Below are 26454 nucleotides of genomic sequence, written 5' to 3' on the forward strand. Positions count from 1 at the left end.
TGTTTGAATAATCATTGGAAACCCACTTCCCCTCTCATTGGTAAGCCATTGTCCCTCATTCTGTTCATCCACAAAAGGAAGAGGGTGAATTGGGGCTTTCTATGATCGCTCCCAGTTTTTACATCTTTTGCCCACGGTCACACAGCTATTCTAAGAAATGAAGGCAATCACCTGAGGTCTCAAAGACAGTTAACGTAAGAGGCTCCGATAGAACTCAGGTCTCCCGACTAAAGCCCAGTGATGTCTTTCCCCTACAGCTGGTCATGCCCTCTGCTTTATGAATACTCGGGGAGTGCAAGGGACATACACAAGAGTCATGTTGTTCATCTGTTCTCTGCACTAACGCCCTCTCTCGTGCTCATAGACTTCCGCTATCACATCAGCATAAAGACCGGAGATGTTGGAGGCGCCAGCACTGACTCTAAAGTCTACATCAAACTCTATGGAGAGAAGAGAGACACCATCAAGCAGATCCTCCAGGTCTCTGATAATAACCTAAGCGATCATTTTGAGCGTAGCAGAGTTGACGAGTTCACCCTTGAGACCATGGACATTGGAGAGGTAAATCTTCTTCCTAGGACCATGTACTGATGTGACATTTAGCCTTCCTCACACCCTCCTTGTCCTGCCCAAAACACACGCATTAATTCTGAAGATGGGTAATAACTGTGATGGTTTACTTTTATATTGTTGTTGTTCAGTTATTTTAGTCACATCTGGCTCTTTGTGATGCCCTTTGGGGTTTTCTTGGCAAAGATAATAGAGTGGATTGCCATTTCCTTCTCCAGATCAATTTACAGATGAGAAAACTGAGGCCAACAGGGTTAAATGACTTGCCCAGGGTCACACAGCTAGGATGTGTTTGAGGCCAATTTGAACTCAGGCAAGTGAGTCTTCCTCATTCCAAGCCCAGTGCTCTATCCACTTTGCCACTTAGTTGCTGTCTTACATTTATAGACATCTTCAAAGTTTGCCATGAGCACAGATATCCCTTCCACATCAAAGGAGCTAGGGCAAGGTCCCCTGCAATCTAGAAAATCCATATAAAAATTTTTGACCCTCCCTTCGAACCAGAGAAGCTGTCTAATTATTATGGTATTAAAAGATAAAATATATTAATACTATATGATACTATACATATATCTAATGCATTTCTTTTTTTTTTTTTTGAAGCAATCGGGGTTAAGTAACTTTCTCAAGGTTACATGGCCAGTTATTTCTGAGTGTGGTGCTAAGTATCTGAGCCCAGATTTGATCCCCAGGTCATCGCTATCTAATGCATTTCTGAGTTTCTAAATTTTTTCTGTGTCATTTGTTGGCCTTTGCACATCATCTGTGGCTCCTGCAAAACTCCCTCCCCCCAAATTCCCATTTACTTTATTTTGCCAACCCTCAATTTATTGAAACCACAGTAAGGAAAGTCACAATGTGGGAGGGATACTAACTCTACCTACATGAACCCCACTGATGTTCACGATCACCCTGGGAGGGGCATAGTGCAAATGTTACATTACCTCTACTTTGCAGGTGAAAAAAATGGATGCAGGAAGGGATAATGATTCTCCCACAGTCAGACTCCGGACTCAAATCCTAATCTTTGGAGTCAGGGCCCAGTGCTTTTCCCACATATATCCATCCTGGCTCCTTCCATATTCTCTCTCCCTAACTTCCTAACTAGAGTCTGTTTTGGTAACAGTGTCAAACATTCTAAAGGCCAGACTAGAGCTTTCGAAGAGCTGGCAACAGTGATGAATTAATCCTGATCCAGGCTTTGGAGGCTTTGGTGATGGGAGAAAGGATTAGGTAGCAGCTACGATACTTATGTTTGCCTTATCTGTAACAAGAGTCAGTAGCAATGTTCCCAGGTCCTGGATCTCGGCAGGCTATTCTGAGAAGGGTCATCAAAGTGCCAAGGAAGATGATGTCAGGAGACCAAAGGGGACTGCCTGACATGCTATAAGGGAAGGCAGAGGAGGGCTGAACATGAGTGGACTGCTCCATAATTTTGCTGACAGGCAGCTTTGCTTCAATTGACCCTCCCCTGTAAAGACCTAGAACTATCTTTTCTGTGCCATCTAGTCCTTCACTTAAGCCTACCCTTAAAGAAAATCATGGGGAGGCAATGTGGTCTAGACTCAGAGAATCAGATAGAGAGAGAAAAAGGACCTTGGAGGTCATCTAACATCTTCATTTTACAGATGAGAATTTGAGGCTGCAAGATGTGAAGTTACTCGCTCAAGTTTATATAAATAATGAACGTCAGAGTCAGTATTGGAACTCAGGGCTCTTGCCCCCAGAGTTAATTCTTTTCCACTGATACCATGCGATCTCTTACCTACCCCCTTGCTATTGTGCTACTCCCACCCTACTCAAGTACCCAGCACTCTTTTTGCTCTTTCCCCCTCCAACTAACTGTCCTTCCAGAATGTCTCTGAGAGAGTGACACTTTGTACTTTCTCTCTCACTATAGAATGAGAGATTTTGTCCCAAGTGCATGGTTTGTGGTTGTAAGTTGCTGGGAAGGCTGTGAATGTAGCTTACTGTCTCAGCCTCTGAATTCACACCATATAAACAGCTTTTCTGACTGTTCCCAGGCAAGGATGACAATGCCCTGACTCATTTGATCCAAGCCCTCCCTAGGAGTGAAGGATACTAGGTGAAGGCTTAGGGAGCACAGAGACTCATTCGTTTGGGATAGTCTAGGACCTACCAAATCATTTCCTGCTTGGTCCCTTTTGGGTGTCTCGTGACCTCAGCTAGGCTAACCACATTTCTGAGGCTGGTGCCAAAAGGTATAACTCTAAGGCTCCCCCTCCTGTCTCCTCAGATGCCAAATGTAATTTTGTGGCTAGGTGTAGGAATGTCATTGCTTAGTGGGTGGTCCCCGGGAGCTCCCTGAGAGGGAGCAGAGTGGACCATTAGAAAATGCCCTGACCTCAGACTCATGAAACCGAGGCTCTGACCTAAGTCTACTGCTAACTAGCTGGGTGGTAAGTAACTTAAATGAAACGTCTCAGTTTCCCTTCTGGTAAAATGATAAGGTCCCTGTGTTCTTGAAAATGTCTTCCAGAGCTTGCCTTCTGCTCCTTGGCCAAGAGGTGATAGAGATGCAGAATGAGACATATGTTTTCATATGCACTGTTGTTTTTTTAATTTTCAACTCTATTTGTTATAAGGGAGGGCTTTTATTTAGGGAAGGGTAATTTAATGGGTAGGTTTAGAGATGCAAAAGAAAAGAAATTAAAGAAAATCAATAATACATTTTAACATACACTGAAGGAATCAGAAATTCAGACAAATAGGACCATTTTGATGCTACTTTGTTAAATTTAATAATACTTTAAGAGAACCCACTAAATCGTATGTGACAATTTACAATTTCAGATGCTCTCCTCCTTTTTCATTCTTCTTTGTAGACTGAATGTTTGTGTTTGGTTTTGTTGAAGATTATGTTTATGATAAAAGAAAAACCCAAACCAAAATGGCGGTGCCCTCCAACTCAAAAATTCAGTGGCTCTCTAAGGTGGGCCTCTATAGCGGCAAGCACCCCAAGCACGTCCTCAGGGTTTGCTGCCCATACAGGTTCTTGGATCTGCTTTGATAAAGGAAAGCAACTCAAAATGGGTTAACAAGCTTACTTTAATCTGTCAGACATATATCATTTACCTTGTTCAGGAGAAAAGGTCAGCACCCCGAACTTCAAAGTATACAGGGCAGAATTATCAAGACAGAAACAGATCAAGTAGACAGATTTCCAAACTGTCCAACCATTACATCCATACCAAATCAGCATCTGGGTTTTTCAGAGCCGGGGGGGGGGGGGGGGGGGGTGTCTCTGGACAACGGCTTCCCAGAATACAGATCAAATCACAGAACACTTCTCAAAGTGAGCCCCCAAAACAAAGCTGCACATCAGGGCTTATATAGCCTTCTCCTGGCTCAGAGAATGTAACAACCTTTTGGACTCACTGGCCAATCAAAAAGTATCTACTGAAAAACAAGCCTCCCACCCCAGGTGCACTTTAGCCTAGGGGCAGGGAAGATCTTCCAAATTTGCATTTCCATTATAGCCTCACCAGTTCTTGTCCCTGAGTTCTCTTCCAGATCAACAGGCTTATCATTGGCCATGATAGTGCGGGCATGCGCGCAGGGTGGTTTTTGGGCAGCATTCAGATTCGGGTGCCTCGCCAAGGCAAGAAGTACACATTCCCTGTCAATCGCTGGCTTGACAAGAATGCAGCTGATGGACGTACGGAAGTGGAATTGTACCCCAGCGAAGTTGAGGAGATTGAGAAATGTAAGCAGATAGCAGATGGTTTGTTTTGCTCAATAGGAAAGGAAGAAGATTTTGTCTTGGTCCACATCCTTAAGAGAAGGTCCCATGTAGAGGTAATACCTGTAACAGACTCTGTTTGGTCCTCACATAGGCCATCTGTGAGGGATGGAATATAGGAGAGTATACTCATTCCACAGACAGGGGAGTCAAGGCCTGCATAGGTGAAACAGTTTACTTAAAAGCCAGGTGATGGCTGGTATGATGTGAAGAGGCACTATCAATTAGTCACTCAATCTGGACATATTTATTGATCACTTATGATGCCCCCAAGCTGTTTTAGACATTATAAAGAATACGAAAGAAGGCAGGAGAGTATTCATCTTCACAAACAGTAATCAAACCCAGGGAGTAACCAGTCTGGTTCACTCCTCTGATTTCCTCAGACCTGGATTCTGGTAGCAGCCTCCTAAATGGTCTCTTTGCCTCCAGTCTCTTTTCCTTCCAATCTATTGAACAAATCACTACCAGATAGATCTAATTGAAACAGAAAAGCATAAATTCTTTTGTCAATCGTTCATTTCCACAATGACCCAAAAATATTTAGCCTTATCCGCTCTTTTTCTTGAACTCTCTATTCCAGTCCAGCTGAGCCCTGTACTATGAAATCTTGAAGTTTTTCTCTGACTCTTCTGTTCCCCACCCCTGACCTAGAACGTCATCCCCCTTATTGCCTAGCCAAGTCCCTCCCAATGGAAACTTACTGTGATGGTAACAGTTGTTGGCTAACAGGCAGATTCAAAACCAGGATCTGTTGCAATTGTCTTCACTTTATAAAACTGTAATATCTCTAAAATGCTATTTGATAAAAGTGAAAGCAGCTTAATAGTGATTCAGTAGAAGTGGTAAATCTTTCTGTCCATTGTAGAAAACAAAACAAAACAAAATCAGTCTCACTTGAGCTTAAGACCCAGCTCAAATGACATCTCTACTGCCCTTCCTTCTCTGCCTTACACTGATCTCTCCTTCTCAAGTCCTAGAGCATTTTCTGTCAATCAACAGACATTCATTAAGTGCCTATTATGCATTATGTCACAGTCTGGGGACTTGGTTATCTTTTCATATGTAGCTTTGTCCTTTCCTCCCAGACTAGACTGTAAACTCTACAAACCACCCAGTCTTATTCTTCCCCAAGTCCCCCACAGAGGCTAGCACAAGGCTGGACACATAGCAGCAACCCAATGAATCTATGGATTAGCTACTTGTCCTCTAGAGTCCTGGTCACCCCTGAGGGTGACAGTTCCCTCTCTAGAAAAGGGTTTCCTTCTCCCTAAACCTCTGTCTCCCTCCTTTGGCTCTGGCCTAGTGATCCATTATGAGGTGGAGATTGTGACCGGGGATACGGGCAATGCAAGCACCAGCGCCCAGGTCTACATGCAGATCTATGGGGAGGAGGGCAAGACTGAAGTACTCTTTCTCAAAAGCCGCTCAAAAATCTTCCAGAGGGGAAACAAGGACACTTTTCAGGTATGTGTTATACAGAGGAATTGGGGTGCATGGGCGATGGACATAATGCCAGGACCAGCTGCGTCCTCAGCCTGGGATGGGATTCACTGGGGGGTTGCCCATCCCACCTCAGTCCAGACACCTTGGTCCATTTTGTAAGGCTACTGCCTGAAGTACCAATAAGGGGCATGATTCTGTTAGAGTACTGTTGGGGGTTATCTCTCATGGGACCACCAAGGACCTGTTTCCCAGTCAAGACTTGGGGTCATATGTCATGGTGGTATGCATGTATGTATGTAGACAGAGTATACTGGAAAGAACCCTGGCTTTTGATCCTACATTGTATGGCCTCTTAGTTTCATTTTCCTCTTCTGTGAAATGGACACAAATGATCACTTCCCTACTTGCCTTCAGAATCCAATGAGAGAATAGCTTTTAAAATGCTTTGAAATGTTTTACTTCCCTTTACGAATTTTTGTATAGAGTTGTGTGTGTGAGTGAGTGGGTGAGAGAGAGAGAACAAGCAAAAGACAGACAAACAGACAGAGAGATACTGGTGAATATGGGAAGAAGGAGGTTTGGTGTATATACCCATATTATATATACACACACATGCCACGTGTACATGCCTATACTTTCCTATATGTACATACACACACACGCACACATATATGTGTGTGTGTAAGATAATATTTATAAAGTGTTTAGTATAGCTCCTGGAACATAATAGGCACTATGTAAATACTAGCTACTATTATATCATCAGCATCATCATCATTGACTATGTGATTGTGTATATGTATGGAGACAACGTACTGTATTGCCTAGTTCTGTGTAGAGCTGGCTCCATACACTGTATGCTTATTCTTGCTGTGGCTGGGCTGCGGAGTGTGGGGCCTCGGACAAGGGGAATGACTTTTGACACTATCATCGCCCTGAAAAAGGTTACAGTCAAGTGCGCTACCAAGTGATTTACTACGAAGTCCCTTATTGGCTCAAAAGAGTAAATTAATTTTCTGCCAGGACTTCAGTCCTATCTTTTAGGTTATAATTTTCATATGGGGGGAGTCTCTGTTTCTGTACTGGTACATATATATGTCATAGAGAAAGATATACACAGATATATCATATATCTATATACATGTCATATAGAAAAAAATAGAACATCTAAAATATACATGTGTGTATGTATATAGAGTATGCTGGAAAGAACCCTAGGGTGGTAGTTTAGATCCCTGGCTTCTGATCCCAGCTCTGACATGTGTGGCCTCAGTTTCTGTTTCCTCTTCTGTGAAATGGGCACAAATGATCACTTCCCTACTTGCCTCCAGAATCCAATGAGAGAATAGTTTTTCAAATGCCTATGAAAGTTAAAAGAAGCAATTATTTACTATTATTTTTACTGGATTAAGAGGAGTGTGGTGTGTGAAGGCCAGGAAATAATTCTTCCCCATTATTTATTAGTCAGGCCTCATTTGAATACGACTGTGGCCAACCACACATTGAATAGGATGCCTTTGAGGGATGACATGTCACAAAGATGTCATTGGAATTGAATGACAAAGCCCATGAGAAAGTGTCATGACAGAGATTTGAGGACCTTCTGTAGCTTTGGTCCTAGACCAGCCGTTGGGGCTACATGAGCAAGGAATTGTCTCTGTCTTATGGGAGCTCACAGAGATAACTCCAATAAACATGAAATAATTATAAACTGTAGAAGGTACCATGGAATCAAGTAACAGACTGCCCAGTTCAGACTCTAGCCTCTCAAAATTCAGAAGAGGGAGAATGGAGGCTGGAATCATGGGATGAGAGGACTAGTCTTTGAAGGGATCTTGGAGATCATTCTGGTTCACCCCCCTGACTTCACAGCTGAGGAAAGCGAAATGGTGAGATCACTTGCCTCTGGCCACACAGACAGCCAGTGGTAGATCCAGGATTTGAAACTATGCCATAAGATCAAAGGCTTGGAGACCTATAGCTGTAAGGATCTCAAAGATTGTCTGGTCCAACCCTCTGATTTTAAAGATTAGGAAACTGAGACCTGAGAAGGTCAAGTGACTTGCCTAAGGTCAGTAACCATCAGAGGGAGGATTTGAACCCAGGTCAAATGAGTTAACATATGAAAAGCACTTTAAAAAAACCTCAAAGTACTATAGCATAAAACATTAGCTAAGCTAGCTAGGTCTAGGTAGGCCAGTGTTATTTCTTTGATGCCATGCTTCTTGGAGCAATCTTTCTGCTTCACCACATCATCAGGTAAGGCTTCAAAGAGGAGGTGGGGGTTGAGCTGACCCTTGAAGGATGCAGAGGATTTCTAGAGGAGAAGGAAAAAGCAGTCCTTGAATGTAGAAGGCTGACAGAAGTGAGGCAAAAGGAAGAGGAAAGATCTTGGCATATGTACAGGTTACTACAGGGGTAGAGAACCTGCAGCCTCAAGGCCACATGTGGCCCTCTAGGTCCTCAAGTGTGGCCCTTTGACCCAATCTAAACTTCACAGAACAAATCCCTTAATGAAAGGATTTATTCTGTAAAACTTCAACTCAGTCAAAAGGCTGTACCAAGGACCTAGAAGGCCACATGTGGCCTTGAAGCCACTGGTTCCCCACCCTTGGTACAGGACAATAAGGAGACCAATCTGCTTAGAGGATTTCTGTAGTGGGAGAAAAGATAAGTAACATAAGGACAAATTATAATAGACTTCAAAAGGCAAGCTTGAAACCTCAGACATGATGTCCTAAGCAATGACTAATTTCAAGAATTAGAGGCCCCTTCTAGCCCTAGTTTCTTATGATCTCATGTCTGAGTTTGGGCTGGATCGGGGCCCTGGGGCCTAGTCTTCTTCGGGGGGAGGGGAAGGAGGGTGGCAGGCATTCCCCAAGGCACTGACCTGTGCTTTGGCAACAGCTAGAGGCAGCAGATGTGGGTGAGATCTTCAAGATCCGCGTGGGCCACACGGGCGAGGGCTTCGGGTCTGGCTGGTTCGTGGACACAGTGGAGCTGAGACGGCTGGTGCTACAGGAGGTGGAAATCACCCCAGAGGAGGAAGCCCGGAAAAGGAAGGAGAAGGAGAAACTGAAGCAGCTGCTGAGGAAGGAGAGGCTTAAGGCCAAGGAACAGCAGAAGAAGAAGAAAAAGAAGAGTAGCGACGTGGAGTCTGGGGAAGAGGAGTCCTCGTCAGAGGAGGAATCTTCAGAGGAGTCAGAAGAGGAAACCGAGATTGAGGACGAGGAGGAAGAATTAGAGGGCATGCAGGAAGTAGTCAAAGTCTACAGGTTTCAAGCCAATCGATGGCTAGCCTCGGATGAGGAGGATAAAGAGCTTGTCATGGAGCTGGCCCCATATGGAAGATCGGGTCCTGAGCGTAAGCCTGAGACAGGGTTGAACAACCTCCCAGAGCTGATCAGGCACATATTTGTGACACCGGGCTTCAAAAGGGCAAGGCTCACTTGTTTCATCCCATGACTGCCCCACATATAGACAGAGTTGGCAGTCACCTACAGGTGTCACAAATATCTCCCCTACCCAGGTGGCCCAGTGCCTGAAATTCCACCATTAGTAATTTAGCCTTTGAGATGAAGCACTTTTCACTCTCTGCAGTCCTCTTGATACCCTTGGAAATAGTAACCAATTATCACTAGCATATTAGGGTGAAGGAGTTTGTGGGATTAGAGTTTTTCCCCCAGGAAGGACTTAGGGTAACATTGCCTGGGTATGGGATGTGGGATTGGGGAGGGAGTTGAAGGAGGTAGTCAAGAGAGGTAAGAATACTCAGAGAGTAGGATATTATATAGATATGAGGTGTGAGGTTCCAAAGGCAATCTTCTGTAACCAAGTCTCTCCTCGTACCCTTGGACTTCTTGGAAAGGACAAGAATTGGGAGAGGAGGAGGATAGTGCTGGGGCTAGGAGACAGCCCAGGGAAGCCAATTTTGACCCTGATCTTAAAAGAAAACTACACTTAGCATTTGAAAACCCAGCATGTTTGACAACTATCTTTTCCTTGGAATGGGACTTGGTTTCGCAGGGTTGGGCCCAAGCCTTGGTTTCCTAAATCTGACCTTCTTTTGTGTCCAACAGCCAATACCTATGAAGTCCAAGTGATCACGGGGAAGATGCCCAAAGGTGGCACTGATGCCAATGTCTACCTGAACATCTATGGTGAAGACTATGGTGATACTGGGGAGCGAGCTTTAAGAAATTCTGACAAATCAAATAAGTTTGAACAAGGACAGGTAATGACAACAACAGTGGCAATTTATTTCTATTGCACTTTACATACATTACATACAACAAATTTAAACAGAGATTTAAAGTTTACCAAGCATAGACCTTAGAGGCCATTGAGTCCAACCCTCTCATTTTACAAATGAGGGAACTGAGGCACAGAAGAATTAAGTAATTTATCCAAGGTCACTCAACTGGTAAGTGAATGAATGAATTAAAAAAAATTAGTTAACACTTACTATATGCAAAGCAATGTGCTGGTGGAATGCATTGGAATCAGGAATGATAAAATGAGAGTGACAGGAAAGCCCAGATTCTTCTGAAGAAGCCCAAAGTCTGTCTTTGCATTCCTTTTGGGGGCATGAAGCAGCCAGCTTGAAAACTTGGGATGAATACTCATTCTCTCTAACTGGTAGCACTGTTGTGATGATGAAGTGTTGGATTATGATTATCAGATGTTGATTATGATACTTTCTTTTGGACCAGCCTGCGAGGACACTCCTGTGTAGATCAGCAACTTCTCTATGACCTAGGCTGAGAGCTCTCATTGTCTGGGGGTTGTAACTTCCTCAGCATGGCACAAGTCAGCACGTTTCAGAGACAAGACTAGAACCCGGCTTTCTTTACTCTGAGGCAAAGTCTTTATCCACCATAACCTCGCTGCCTGTCTGAGGATGGTCGTATGTAGAATAATTTTTAAAAATTGCTCCCATTTATATACTTTTTTAGGGTTTGATAAGGACTTTACGTGTTACTTTATCTGGTTCTCACAATATGTAAAGTGTTGGGAGGGCGTGTGGGAGAGTAAATAGAGCATTGGACTTGAACTCAAGAGGATTAGAGTTCAATTCCACAGCAGACTTGCTAGCTATAGAACCCTGGGCAAGTGACTTAACCTCTCTCTGCCTTTGTTGTTGTTCGTTTTTTTTTTTTTTTCAGCCATGTTCAACTCTTCTTGACCCCATTTGGGGTTTTCTTAGAAAAGACACTGGGGTGGTTTGCCATTTCCTTCTCCAGCTCATTTTACAGATGAGGAAACTGAGGCCAGCAGGGTTAAATGACTTGCCCAGGGTCACACGGCTAGTAAGTGTTTGAGGTAAGATTTGAAATCAAGAAGATTAATCTTCCTGATTCCAGGCCCAGTACTCTGTGCACTATGGTACCACTTAGCTGCCCATGCCTTAGTTTCCTCATTTGTAAAATGATGGGGTTGGACTCAATGGCCTCTAATAGCCTTCTAGGTCTAGACCTCTTGCCTCTGGGATCAAGTATAAATGCCTCGTCTTGGCATTCAAAACCTTTCACAATCTGGCTGCTGGCCTTCTTGATGTTCTTCAGAATCCTTAGTTTCCTTCAAGATTCAGTTGAAGTTTCCCCCTCTACAACAGTCCCTCCAACTGTCAATGTTAATCCCCCTCGTCATCCTGTATTTGTTTTGTATATGCAGCTGATGCTCATTTGTGGGATCTGTATTTTGGAATTTGCCTACTCACTCAAATTTATTTGTAAACCCCCCCCCCCCGACCAATCAATACTCAGGGCACTTGGAGAGTCATTTGCAGACATGTGCAGAGTGTCTGAGTCACCCAATATGCATGTTTCCAGCTGAGGTCGAACAAGGCAATGTTCTGCCTGCTTGTCTCAACTCCTATAGTATAAACAAGTGTCCTTTACACAGCATATTTAGAGCTGCATTTTTTGAATTTTTGTGCTTTTTGTTGTTGATTTCACTGTTTAAAATGCCCCCCCCCCCAGCGTAGTGCTGAAGTGCTATCTGGTGTTCCCAAGCACAAGAAGGCTGTAATGTGCCTTATGGAGAAAATATGTGCATTAGATAAGCTTTAGTCAGGCATGAGTAGTAGTGCTGTTGGCTGGGAGTTCAATGGTAATGAATCGATGATATGGTACATACAGAACAAGGAAGAGGAAATTCTCTAATCTGTATGTGAGGCCACTCTGGAAGGTGTTAAATTAAATGTTGTGACCATAGGCTTATAGGAATCTAACTCTGTATTTCCTCTTTAAACAAATAGTCCTGTATTCACCAATTCATCATTCACAGTGACTTTATCCACCATTTTTTGTGGTTTTGTCGTTACAGTTGTGTCTGACTCTTTGTGACCCTATTTGGGGTTTTCTTGGCAAAGATACTGGAGAGGTTTGCCATTTTCTTTAGTTCATTTTACAGATGAGGAAACTGAGGCCGACAGGATTAAGTGACTTGACCAGGGTCACACAGCTTGTAAGTCTCTGAGGCCAGATTTGAACCCAGGAAGATGTCTTCCTGACTTCAGGTCCAGCACTCTATCCATTGCCCCACCTGGCTGCCCTATGTACTTAGAAAAGCACCTGTTATCACCTCCATTAGAGTGTAAGGTCCTTGAGGGCAGGGACTGTTTTTCACTTTTGCTTTTTTTTTTATGTCCAACACCTAACATGATTTCTGGCATGTAGTAAATGCTTAATAAATGCTTGTTGATTGATTTCATTGTTTGCCATTGACCTCATGTTCCTGCAGGTTTAGGAACCTTAAGGTTTTTGATTTTTCATCTTCTCATTTCCTGGAGTAGTACCTACATTGTACATGCTAACTACATGTTTGTTGTTGATTATGACACTTTCTTTTGGAACAAATCTGTGGTTCCCTGCTGGTATATTGAATCCCGAGTGAGGAAACTCCCTCTAATGCAGATCAGCAACTTCTCTACGATGTTGTCTTTGAGCATTGTCTGGGTCACTGAGAGTTGTAGCCTTCTCAGTATCACACAAGTCAATGAGTATCAGAGACAGGACTAGAACCCAGGCTTTCTTTAGTCTGATACTAAGTCTCTATCCACTGTAACCCAGCAGCCTCTCTGAGGATGATCATATGCAAAATAAGTTTTCCAAATTGCTCCCATCTGTAACCCTTTTTAGGGTTTGATAAAGACTCCACACATTACCTTATCTGATCCTGGAAACATTCCTGGTGATCGGTGGTGTTGTTACTCGCACTTTATGGGTGCAAAAACTGAGGCTCAGGTTAATAGAATTGTTTAGGGTCACTTAGCTATTGGCTGACACAGAATTGTAATCGAATTCTTCCTAATTCCATGTCCTGCTTTTTACCTACTATGCCCTGTCAAACATGTACTGACCAGGATATATAACACATATTATCCCCATCTCAGCCTTCCTCCCTCCTTCATCCTCTTGCATGATCAAATATTGGCAAATGGGAACGAGAATGCAGAATGCTTAAGATGCTGAGGAGCTCTACCAAACAGCTGATTGGCTTACTGAATGCTTTACATTCCAACCTGCTGTGTTTAGTGCTCCAAAAAATAGTCATCTGAACTTCCTCTAGAAAAAGGTTAGGATTATAGGACTTTCTCCCTTCTCAATGCTGCGTCCTTGCCCTCCGCAGACAGACACCTTTATCATCCATGCCATTGACCTGGGGCCCCTGAAGAAGATCAGGATTCGTCACGACAACTCTGGCAATGCTTCTGGCTGGTTCCTTGACCGAGTGGACATCACTGACCAAAATAATGAGACCACGTGAGTGGGGGGCTAGCAGACTCACAAATGAATGACCAAGGAAGAGGCAAGTTTCATCCCTTGTATACATCTCATGCTTTAGGCGATCACCCCCAAATGCCTCCCTATTCCACTCTTTGTCACTCAGTGATGCCCTCAAGCATAGTCAAGATAGACACCAACCTGCATTCTGTGATTCCAAGGGCACAGGTGAAGGACACCCACTCCAACTAAGTATGAATGCTGCAGCAAAACTATCCCAAGACTTTGCACCTTAGTCATCTGACTTCAAGTTCAATAGAAGGCTAGTCTATATGAAGAAGGGGGTCTCAGAACTGGGGAGGTACAATGTCACAGAAGATTCTACATCACAATTTTATAGAGATTTCTTAGGTATTAGAGCTGGCTGCTTTATCCTCCTTCACCTCTGTCTCACTTATTACCAAGGTTAACCCCTCTACTTGTTCAAGTTATCCTGTCTCTTCCAACATCTCCTCTGTCAGCCCCTCTCTGGGGATGGTCATTTCCTGTTGCCTACAAACATGCCCATGTCTCCCCTATCCTGAAAAGCCCTCACTTTATCCTTCCATCCATTGTCCCATATCTGCCCTTTGTAGCTAAACTTTTCAGAAATGGCAATATAATAGATGCCTCCACTTTTTCTCTTCTCACTCTCTCTCAACACCTTACAATCCAACTTCTGAATTATCATTCCATTGAAACTGCTCTCTCCAAAGTTACTAATGATCTCTTAGTTGCCAAATCCAATGGCCTTTTCTTAGTCCTCATTCTCTTTGTCCTCTCTGCAGCCTTTGACACTGTTGATCACTCTCTCAACTTTGATATTCTCCTCTCTTTAGGTTTCTAGGACACCTTTCTCTCCTGGTTCTATTCCTCTCTATCCGACCACTCTTTATCCTCTTTGCTGGATCCTCATACAGATCACTCCCTCTAACCATAGGTGTCCCTAAGGATTCTGGCCTGGACCCTCTTCTCTTCTCCCTTTATACTATTTCCCTTGGTAATCTCATCAGCTCCCATGTATTTAATTACCACTTCTATGCTAATGTTTTCAAAACTACCTTTCCTGCCTCAACCTTTCTGCTGACCTCCAAACTTGCAACTCGAAATTGCTTATCAGACATCTTGAATTGTATGTCCAGTAGACATCCAAAACTCAATATATCCAAAGCAGAATTCACTTTGTTCCCCTCAAATCCTCCCCCACTCCTGCCTTCCCTATTACTATAGAAGGCAGCACCATCTTCCCAGGGCCTCAGGATTTATATATGGCACTTAGTTGCCTAATTGTTATAATAAAATTATTTTTCAGCCACGAATTTCTCTTGTGACATCGATCAGTAATTTCTCTTCTCTGGGTCTCCCTTTATTCACCTGTAAAAGGAGGTGGGCAGCATGGTGCAGTGGAGAGAATACAAGGTTTATAATTAAGGCTCTTCAGGTTGAATCTCAACTTGAAACGGTGACCTCTAGCCCTGAGCCTTACCTTTCTGGGTCTGTTTCCTCATCTGTAAAATGAAAGGTTTGGACTCAGTGACCTTTGAGGTCCTTTCCAGCTCTGGATTTACCAGGTCATCTAACTAGGTCATCTGGTCAAGGACATTCTGTGATCTCGTCCACTGTGGTCATGCTTTAATTGAACCCTCTAGAAGACCAAAAAGCATTGTGATTATCTCTCTAAGGGATTTCAAGCCACATGACAATCATGGCAGCAAATATTTGGGGATGATAGAATCTTCTCAGAACCCTTCAAAAAAATTCATGACCTCATGAAACAGACCCTGAATTAAATTGTAAAAGGGGTAGGCATTCTAGAAGGAAAGTAGAAACTCCAGTAAATTAGGCTAATTTTTTTTTGACTGAGAGCAATTTAAATTCAGAATCAGTTGTAAGTCTAAGTCCCAATGTGGTGTGGTTAAAAGTGCACTGTGGGGCAGCTAGGTGGTGCAATGAATAGAGCACTGGCCCTGGAATCAGGAGGACCTGAGTTCAAATGTAGCCTCAGACACTTAACACTAGCCCTGTGACCTTGGGCAAGTCACTTAACCCCAGTTGCCCTGCCTTCCCCCCTCCAAAAAGGAAAAAAAACAGAGCACTGAATTTGGAGTTTGGAATCTTCTCCTTTGTGACCTTGGGCCAGTCACTTCCCCTCTTGTGGACCCAGGTTTCTTCCACTAGAAAATAAAGGCACGGACCTAGATGCTCTATCCCTTCTCGTTATAAAATCTTTTCTAGCTCTTACATTCATTCTGTGATAGAATGATTCCACAGGCAAGGTTTTTCCCCCTAATATTCAGCTAACCATTAAATTATCCAGCCCCCACACTGAAGCACCTCCCTGGAGCCTCTATCTTCTCTCCCTCCAACTGCCCCAGCTTTTTTCTACTTCATCTCCTAAGTCCCAAGCACTCTAATCTGGTAACTAGTGATAAATCACATTTATGTAGTATTTTACAGCATGCAAAGCCCATTCATACCCTGTATATAATTTGTTCCCAACTATTGCTCTAGAAATAGCCTAAGTATTATAACCCCCTTTTGATATATAGGGGAAAGAGGCTCAGAGAAATATAATAACAACAACAATTAGCATTGATATGGTACTCTAAAATTTGGAAAGCATTTTACAAACATTAGCTCATTTTTATCCTCATAATCCTGGAAGATAAGTGCTACTACTATTTTTTATTTTACAATAATATTATTATTTTACAGATGAAGAAATTAAGGGAAGGCAGAGGTGAAGTGACTTTGCCCAGGCTCACACAGTAAGCATGTGAGGCTGGATTTGAACTCAGGGCTTCTTGACTCTAGGCTGAGTGCTCCAGTCTCTACACTGTCTAGCTGCCAAGAAATAATTAGAAAGACTAGAACTTAAGAATACTGCAAAGGACCAAGCTCTATCACTTGAAACGGTGCATTTTTCTTATTGATGAGGCAAAGAAAATAGGTATAGCAGGATGAAAAATTTTATTTTAAAATAAAATTATACTGATTTTGGATCACGTAATGTGTCTGGTGTTTCTGTGGGTAAGGTTGCCCAACTTAATAAGATTGTAGTGGGGCTCAAATGTAAACCTAGGTTTTAAGAGTAAGTCCAATGTTCTTACCAGCCTACTAGTAACATATTATAAAATACTTGTGGGAAAGAGAGTAGACCCCTAAAACCTTCTCTTCCTTCCAAGTAGTGCTGGCAACTTTTAGAGAAAATGCAACTGTCTTTGTAGACCTTGCTGGTGTCACATCGGCCAGATAGGAGGAGATGAGGTGCTTATCAGTTGACACCGGTGATGGCCCCCTCCCTGTCTTCCAGAGACTGTCACAGGGTTTGAGGTGCCAGTCGACCATACCTCACTTGTCTCCTTTTAGGTACTACTTCCCATGCCAACGCTGGCTGGCAGTCGATGAAGATGATGGGCAGCTCTCCAGGGAGCTGATCCCAGTGGATGAGTCATATATCCTGAAGGACGAGGGGAATGAAGCGGAAGAGAGCGAGGAGGGAGGAAGAGGAGGAACTGAAGACACTGGGCTTGCCAACCTGGCCCTGGATATGAAAGGTTCCCCTTGACCTAGTACTGATTCATTCCTTCCCATCAACAACTGAGACTCCTAAAGTCTTCAGTCTGTGCCCCCTCCACGTTCTGCTTCTTACCACCATGTTTCAATCTTACTCCCCTTTCTTCACTCTACATAAACCCTCTGTTCCAATTGGGCCTGCCTGGCCTCCTCATTGGGTTGCATGTGCCATGTTCATTCCTCCTTCATATCTGTCCCTCCTACCTGGAGTGCCCAATGTTGCTTGTCCTTTAGTATCTGCCTTAAGGTGCTGCCTGAAACCTTTTCTAAAACCTCCAGCCTGTATTGGATTCTCTCCTTCTGACTAGCCACAGAATTTATTACTTATGCTACGTATTTGGCACTTAATCATATACTATCCTGCTTTGGTCTCTAATTATTTCAATTCCATTACATTCAACATACATTTACTAAGTGCTTACTATGTGTAAGGCATTCTTCAATCAATTAATCAATAAATACTTATTAATGCCTACTCTGCCCCAGGCACTGGCAAGGCAGGGTAGGGATAAGTACAAAGAATGAAATAATCTCTACTCACAAGTTTACATTCTAAAGGGGGAAGAGTACAAGAACATAAAAATCGTGTAGTATAAATATAAAGTTAATACATACATATACACACACAAATAATTAAATACAAGATAGTTTGGGAGGGAGGGTACTAACATTAATGGATATGAGAGGTCACTGATCAGGAGAGACTTCATGTAGAAATTGGTATCCAAACAACTCTTAAAAAAGAAAAGATGGACTCTGTGAGGTGGAAATAAGAAAGGAGTGCATTCCAAGCTGGGGGAAGAGATAATGCAAAGATTTGGGGACAGTAGTGTTATGATGGAGGAACAGAGAGAAGGTCAATTTGGTTGGATGATAGAGTGCCTGAAGGTACGTAAGATCCAATAAGGCTGGAAGGATAGACCTGGGCCAAGTAGTGAAGGGCTTCAAAAACCAATCATAGGACTTTCTATTTTATTCTAGAGGTAATAGGAAGTCACTGGAGTTAGCTTAGCAGGATATCAGATTATTGAGATATGTGCTTAATAAAAATTACCTTGATAGCAAGGTGTGAGACATGAAACAGGAAGACCAATTAAGAGATAGCTGCAATACTCTAGATAGGGTGTGATGAGAAGCTGAGCTGAGATTGTATTCCAGAGAGGTTATAAAGGTAGACACAGACAGATCTGGCATTGGAAAGCACATGTAGATGAACTATTGCTTTATCTCCCCAACTTTTTCTTTGAGGAAAAGAAGGAATAGAGTTTATGGCTGACAGTTTACCTGAAGATTAAGGAAGCTTGGCTTCTCTGTACCTGGTGACCTGGTATCGTGGGAATGGCCCAGGTCTGCTGCTTAAGGGTGTCCTAACTCTAGACAGAAAATAGAATGCCCTAGTCATCTCCAGGTGTGATTCCATCAATCTCTCAACAGTATTTATTGAGTGTTCACTGTGTGAACTCAGAAAGAAGGTAAGGACCTGGTTCCTGCCTTAAAGAAATTTTCGAGTTAATGAAGGAAGAAAAGACCAACATGTGACAAATACATAGAAATGGGATAAAAGGAATATATGAAAGCATTTACAGCTAGTTGAGAGGCAGTATGATGATGCAAGTAGAGGATAGGCCTTGGAATCAGGAAGATTAGGGTTCAAGTCCTGCCTATGACGTGCTATTGCTTGCATGACCACATGCAAGGCCTTTTAGTTAGCTCAAGCAACTCCCTAAGACTTTTAAGTTACAGAGGTGTTGGCCTGCATTGGTGGAGAGAGTTTCCACATCAGGAGTTCTCCAAACCAGTGCATTAATGAAATCACAACTCAACCTTCCCACCCTCCAACCAAAAAAAACCCAAAACAACCCCAACTCACCCCAAAACAGTGGAGTTAATTATAGGTATTCAGAGGTAGAATGCTCATAAGCAGGAAGGATTGCAATGGCTGGTCCAGGCAGGACACAACAAGGAAGGTTTTAGGAAGAGGTGATATTAAACTGAATTTTGCTTCTAGGAGGGTTGTGGTTTATCAGACAGGAGAGGGAGAAATTCCACAGATTGGCAAACAAAGTGGGACTATCCATAGAGAGTACTGGGACATTTGCCCAGTGACCTATGCAACAGACCTAATTTCTCTGGTGACAGCTGGAAGCTGAACTATACCCATACCTATCCCCTTATCCTATTCCTTACCCCCTCCCCACAACCCCCCATGTGGTTATGCAGAATATCACAGTTCCTAGGGATACCACCCTGGAAGCTCTTCCTAGTGGCCATGGAATTGTGGAAATGTGCCTAGCCTGTGGATCTGAGGTTATCTGTGTGAGTGACCCATGGGCCACAATCCAGAACTGTCCTTTTCTCCCACCATGCCTGAGATTGAGAACAGCTCACACTGCTCACATCTCCACACCCCTCACCCGGCAGATAAATCAACCATGTATTCAGTGACCGTGAAGACTGGTGACAAGAAGAAAGCGGGCACAGATGCCAATGTCTTCATCACTCTTTTTGGCACAGATGATGATACAGGTAAAAACCCTGGGTGTGGGAGTGAGACTTGGTTCATTTAAATAAACATGTCCCTGCATGTGGATTGAGTTGTGAGGCCTATCTATAGCTTCCTCTATGAGATGTAAGGGACCATATTGGGGGTCATCTAGTCCATCCCTCTGCCTCCAGGCAAGACTGCATTCAAACCACCTCCTCAAAGAAGGGTGCCTCCTTTATGGTAAAGACTCTATGACAGTCTCTTGTTTAAACAGCCTAGTCTTTTTCAACTTTAGTATGTAGTCCTAATCTATATCTACACTTCTGGAACTTAGAAAAGAGTTCCCAGAAGAATCATATAAACCAGCAATGCATAAAACAATAGGGTTTTAAAAAATGACCTGTCTTAAGTCATACAAGAGATGATTCATTTCCTGAATGGAAGTGGGAACCCAGAGGATGACAGCGTGGGGCGACAAGGAGAAGATAACAATTGGTAAGGTCACAGCAGGAAGTGGAATGAGCCTGTTCAATCGGACCATCCCCACTCTTGGCACGCTCTATTCTACCAGGCTCCTTGGTGATCACTCCTCCTGGTCAACACAGGATGCCTGGGTCCCATTTGCCTCCCTAGCTCATGGAGGCAGCCAGGTAGTGGAGGGTTTTATAGGGAAAAACTGGTTCTCACTCAAGCCTTTCTGATTGATTTCCCATCTTTGAAGTCTGAGGCAGGGCGAGTTAGGTATTGGCTGGTGGAGGTCCTGATGAATCAAATAGGAAAAACAATTTGGGGGCATGATTTCTGGGGTAATTTTCCAGAAAATGACAGTGTGGGTCAAGAGCCTGGGAGAAGGGTGTCAAGTAGGAAAGAGACATGACCGATGTCCAGAAAAGAAATAGATCAGAGCAAGTGATTCTGATGGGTCCCAGAGAGGTTCATAGACATGAGTTTTTGGGGACTATCACAGAAATTCTGTGCCATATCTGACCTAACTCCATCTTCCTCAATTTTAGTCCCTTGTGCCTTTTTTAACCCCCTATTCTCAGTCCTGCTCATATGGTAACTCTTAATGGACTTGAAAATTATTAAATGAAAGCCCTTTTCCCTCAGCCTTCTTTCCCTCAGGATAAATGTCTCTAGATCTGTTAATAGGTCTTTCTACTAAGAGCCCCTTCTTGAATTTCGCATTGCTTCCTTTGATTCCCTGTGGCCATCAATGAGTTTGCATTTCAAAATCTGAATGACAGGCGTCCTGGACCCCAAACATGAGGGAGCTGCTTGCTATACTTCCCATGAGCTTCATTTATTCCTCTCTCCTGACAATGGAGATTATTGAGGGGCAGGGGAGATGATTTTGCAAATATTTAACAGATATGACCAATACCTCTAAAGAGCAGTGGGCAGTGTGCCAGACAGAAGATGCCAGTATCAATGGATGATGCCAGGGAACCTGAACACCATTGGATCCTTCCTTCAGATTACTTTTCTCAGGTTTTTAGCCAGCCAGCTAGCAACCTACCTCTTTAATGGGTCAATTTTCCAGTGATACAGTTAGCTAACCAGCCTGTTACCTTCTGAATACTCAGTAGATGCCCAGTCTATTACTAGGTGTCTACATTTAGTAAGGAAGATGAAACAAGGGAAGCCTGGTTTGGCAGATTAAAGAATATGGTCTATTAATCCCAAAAGAATTCCTGTAGGGAATAGGCCAGAGATGCAATTCAAGGAAAATTCAGGAGAAGACCAGGAAGACTTGGAAGGAGGGTGTGTTTGTCTTACAGAGGAGGACAGGGTAGCAACTCATAAAACCACCCCAGTTCCCGAGTGCCATCAAGATCACCTCCAGACTCATAGGGCTTTATATCTGAACCAAAAGCCAAAGTGGGGTGTCTAGAGGGCACAAAGACTGCTGTGCCCTTTTATCTCTATATTCCCCTGGAGGAATCTTACAAGAATTCCCCATCTTGGAGCATATTTCTTTCTGCTAAAGAGTGCCTACCTCATCCTCTTTCCTTTCTGAACTTCTCCATGCCTGTGGGGAGAGAATGAGAGGGCTGGGCTGTTCTCAGGCTCAAGTGACTAGGTGGCTTTGAGGATCCTGCACATGGTCAGTCATTTTGGGGCCACTGCATTGGCAGGGACGATTCTCTTGAAGTCTTCCAAGTCCAGCAACAAGGACAAGTTTGAGAGAGGAAGCATTGAAATCTTCACGGTGGATGCATTTTACCTTGGAGAGCTTCAGAAAATCAGGATTGGTCACGATAATACAGGTGGGTCTTGTCTTTTTTGTCCCCCATTTCTTGCTAAGAACTTAAGAATCCCAGAAATATCACCCCAAGTCAGCCTCTGCTTCCTGTGGTTCAGGCTTATCTCTGAAAGGAGTACCAAGAGACATATTGTCTGGTGACCTGCCCTAAACATGCTTCCTGGTCCAGGAGAGAGCTGTCATCAAAAATTGGAACCTTTAATCCTCCCACATGATCATTATTCAAGGCAGAGCCCTTACCACATCTAGCCTAGACTATTGTAATATCCTCCCAAGTATTCTCCCTACTTCCATTTTCTTCCCTCTCCAACCCATCTTCCACACGGGTGCCAAATTGATATTCCTGAAGCACAGATATGACCACATCACTCCCCTTCTCAAGAAGCTTTAGGGGCTCCCTACTACCCCTAGAAAATAAAAAGTCCTCTGGAATTTAAAGTCCTTCATAGACTCATTCCAACCTGATTTTCTAGACCAATTTCACATTATTCCCCTTCACTCACTTTGTATTCAAGACAGCTTGAACTATTACCCATGACATTCCATCCCTGACTCTATGCCTTTGCTTTGTCCCCCTGTGCCTAGAAGGGTCTCCGTTCCTACCTCTGCCCTTGGGTTCCTTAACTCCGTTCAGGTTCCACTCTACACCGAAGTGCTTTCCTGATCCTCTGTTATTATTCTCCCACCCCCAAATTGCCTTGTGTATGTTTCGTATTTACTTAACTGTTTATATGTTATCTTTCTTTTGTCCAAGTAGAATGTAAGCCCCTTGAGGGCAGGCAGTTTCATTTTTGTTTTCCTGTCCCCAATGCCTTGTCTAGGATATAGTATGAGCTAATTATTGTTGGTTGAATAGAATTTTGCCATCTCTTAGGAGTATAGACCATTTACTCTTTTTACATCCACTATTTATAGTAGCCTTTCCTATCCTTGAGGACACACAAGTCCTGGCATTCCTGAATTTAGAACATGAGTCTTTGTCCTTCTCCCTCTTTTATTTGTTGCTGTCCCTCCAACCTTCCCCCACTTCTAACCCCATTTTCTTTTTCATTTCTTCCTCTGTTCTCTCAGTACCGACTCTCACATGTATGGCCTCCTGAGGAAGGAAAAGACAGCTTTGCACATATACAGAGATGGACCAAATGACACCTGCTTTCCCATCACCATTTTTCTTTCTCCTTTCATGATAACAATTAATTGTGGCAGCAGAGAAATTCTCCTCCATCTTCTCACCCGAAGCTCCAGCTACCCATCTTAGAGTAATTTCTCTGTCTTCAGAATTGGTCCTGGCAGAAATTACAAAGTCTGTGGGGATCGTTTTTGGCATGTCTTTAATTTTTTTTTGGAGGGGGGAAGGCAGGGCAAATGGGGTTAAGTGACTTGCCCAGGGTTACACGGCTACTAAGTTTTGGCATGTCTTTAGCCTCCCCATTCTGATAGGTTCTTCCTTTACATTGTAACTCTATCCTTTTCTTTCTTTGGATTTCACCATTATCCTCATACTCTGTCTCCCTTTTTCCTGTCAGGACTAGCTCTCACATCCTTCATTCACACCAAGATGTCAATGACAGAATAACTTATAGTGCAATCCCTCTCAAGAGTGTGTGAATTTTTAATTAGAATCAAAGCTAAAGGGATAAGACACCAATGGTGGAACTTCAGGTATCGTCTAGCAGCTGGAGGAAGATTTGTGTGCCTGGGAAGCAGAACCTTTTCCATGGCCCTGAAATCTTACCAAGGACACAGAAAAAAAAAGTAACTTCAAATACTTCTCTGTCTACTTATTAGGCCAGATGTGTATTTTTCCATAGGCAAGTCCCCAGGCTGGTTTGTGGACTGGGTAGAGGTAGATATGCCATCTCTAGGAAAGTGCCTGACGTATCCCTGTGGACGATGGCTAGGAAAGGAGGAAGATGACGGGGCCGTCTACCGGGACCTCTTCCATGCAGAGCTACAGACCAAGACTTACACTCCATGTATGTATCAAGCAGCTGTCTTTGTGTCCTTCATGTCTCACCTTGAATGATGCCTGACTCTTTCCACTTCGTACACTGTGGAATGGGTCTACCCAGTTGGCTTTGGGCCTTTAATTCTTTTCCCAAAGGGTCTGGTGTCTGTCCTAATCTCACCTCTGCTATAAATCGACAGTGTGACCTTGTCTGAGTCACTTCCTTTGACCTATTTTCACATCTGTCAGAGGCAGGAAATAATACTTATCCCTGGTCCCTCACATGGTTGTTGTGAATATCAAAAAAGTTAATCTACATAAAAGCACCCCAAGAATGCTAAAACAGAAAAAAATATATAAGGACAGTTAGGTGGTACAGTTGATAGAGCATAGGGACCAGAGTCAGGAAAACTCCTCTTTGTGAGTTCAAGTCTGGTCTCAGACACTTAGTAGCTGTGTGACCCTGGGCAAGTCACTTAACCCTATTTGTCTCAGTTTCCTCATCTATAAAATTATGTGGAGGAGGGAATGGCAAACCACTGCAGGATCTTTGCCAAGAAGAACACAAATGGGGTCACAAAGAGTTGGACACAACTGAAAAATTACTCAGCAATAACAAAATCATCTCTAGGCTCACCAGTTTTCACTCCTTGCTACCTTGCATATAGTTATTTGCCCACAGATCCAGTATAAGGATTTCTCTCAGTGCTTGGGATGAGGAAGAAATTGAAAAAGATTTATAGAATCCCAGGCCTTTGGTGTTAGAAGGGACCTTAGACAGCATCTAGTCTAATCTGTACCTGAGCCTTAACATACTTGACAAATGGACATCTAGCTTATCTCTTTTGAAAGTTGCCAGTGAAGGGGAACTCTCTAGTTGGTCAACAGTATCAGCAACCATTTAGTAAGCACCAACTGTGTGGGGTAATAGGGAATTTATAGAGTAGAGAGATGGCACGGCCACTCTGTGGCAGCTGAGTGGAGGCTGGACAGGAGTGAGAGGGATTTGAGCCATGAAGACCAGGAAGAAGGTTCATGCAGTAGTTCAGGGATAAGGCAGTGGGGGCCTGCACCACCATGGCAGCTGTGTGAATGGGGAGAAAGAGATGTGTATGAGGATGTGGTGAAGTTAGAAATGCTAGCAATGGAAACAAGGTGACTGTCCTGGAGGAGTCAAGGCTGATGGTGACTTCTGGGAGCGATCCTTTCCACTTAGAAAGCTCCATGGTTAGGCAACTTTTCCTTGTGTCAAGCCTAAATTTGCCTCTTTCCACTCTTTGCTCTATGTTCTTCCCTCTAGGGCCAAATAGAGTAAATTGTATTCCTCTTCCATGTTACAACCCTTAAAATACTCAAAGACATAGGGCAGCTAGGTGGTATACTGGATAGAGCACTGGCCCTGGAGTCAGGAGGACCTGAGTTCAAGTGTGGCTGCAGATACTTATTATCTGTGTGATCCTTGGCAAGTCACTTAACCCTGATTGACATCAAAATAAAACAAAAATACTTGAAAACAATTATTATATTCTCCTTTTAAGTTTTCTCTCTCTCTTTTTTCAGGCACAACACCCTCTATTCCTTCAACTGGTCCTTATCTGATGTGAACACACCCTGGATTATCAGGGTCCTTTCTAAGATGTGGTACTGGGGAGGTGGTCTGACCAGGTGTAATGGAAATGCAAATTTAAAGATCTTCCCTGCTCCTAGGCTAAAGTGCACCTGGAGCCTGTGGTGGGAGGCTTGTTTTTCAGTAGATACTTCTTGATCGGCCAGTGAGTCAATAAGGTTGTTACATTCTCTGAGCTAGGAGAAGGCTATATAAGCCCTGATGTGTAGCTTTGTTTTGGAGGCTCACTTTAAGAAGTGTTCTGTGATTTGATCTGGATTCTGGGAAGCCGTTGTCCAGAGCACCCCCCCCCCCCCTTGAAAAACCCAGATGTGGAAACCCAGATGTTGACTGGGTATGGATGTAATGGTTGGACAGTTTGAAATCTGTCTACTAGATCTGTTTCTGTCTTGATAATTCTGTCTATGTACTTTGAAGTTTGAGGTGCTGACCTTTTCTCCTGAACAAGGCAAAGGATATATGTCTGACTGATTAAAGTAAGCTTGTTAACCCATTTTGAGTTGCTTTTCTTTATCAAAGCAGATCCAAGAACCTGTGGTGGAAGCAACCCTGAGGACGCTTGGGGTGCTTGCCGCCACACCAGGGCAGAGTAGAGGATGTAAACTCCTTTTGTTTGTTTGACTGAGGGAAGTGTAGGGTGGGAGCTGTTGGTTTGGAAAAGCTTTAGCATTTTCTCCCTTTGGTCATTATCAGGAAACACTAAGTGTCCACTTACAAGGCAGACAAGAACCATAGAATAATTTGATAAACCAAATCAGACCAAAATAGGATTGTATTCTAGGAGAAGGAGAAATCTGATCCAGTGGATATAATACTGGATTTATAATTGGATGGCCTGGGTTCAAATTCTGACTCTTCTACTTCCTATCCATGTGACCTTAGGGAAGTCACTTAACCTTTCTGGACCTCAGTTTCCTCTTCTGCAAAATGAAGGGAGGTTAGACTCGATGACCTCTAAGATCCCTTCCAATTCTAAACCCACATTTCTAAGTTAATTATTACTATTT

General features: G+C 43.3%; 1 protein-coding gene across 3 annotated transcripts in view; it reads left to right on the forward strand.

Annotated features, from left to right (window-relative positions):
- Nucleotides 1–26454, forward strand: part of LOXHD1 (lipoxygenase homology PLAT domains 1) — a 267332-nt gene that overhangs the window by 122299 nt on the left and 118579 nt on the right. For 2 of the 3 annotated variants that reach the window (XM_069077562.1, XM_069077570.1), the window contains exons 16-25: nt 365–561; nt 4105–4297; nt 5640–5800; nt 8687–9143; nt 9859–10013; nt 13412–13545; nt 16915–17102; nt 19543–19647; nt 21745–21876; nt 23684–23848. In XM_069077562.1, coding sequence (XP_068933663.1) covers nt 365–561; nt 4105–4297; nt 5640–5800; nt 8687–9143; nt 9859–10013; nt 13412–13545; nt 16915–17102; nt 19543–19647; nt 21745–21876; nt 23684–23848 — 1887 coding nt within the window. The remainder of the gene's footprint in view (nt 1–364; nt 562–4104; nt 4298–5639; nt 5801–8686; nt 9144–9858; nt 10014–13411; nt 13546–16914; nt 17103–19542; nt 19648–21744; nt 21877–23683; nt 23849–26454) is intronic. The other variant, XM_069077574.1, reaches the window with a different exon arrangement.

The sequence above is a fragment of the Petaurus breviceps genome, unplaced genomic scaffold (assembly GCF_028583685.1).
Source record: "Petaurus breviceps papuanus isolate PSGF00001 unplaced genomic scaffold, PetGlider_PUasm1.0 151, whole genome shotgun sequence".
Classification (NCBI taxonomy): domain Eukaryota; kingdom Metazoa; phylum Chordata; class Mammalia; order Diprotodontia; family Petauridae; genus Petaurus; species Petaurus breviceps.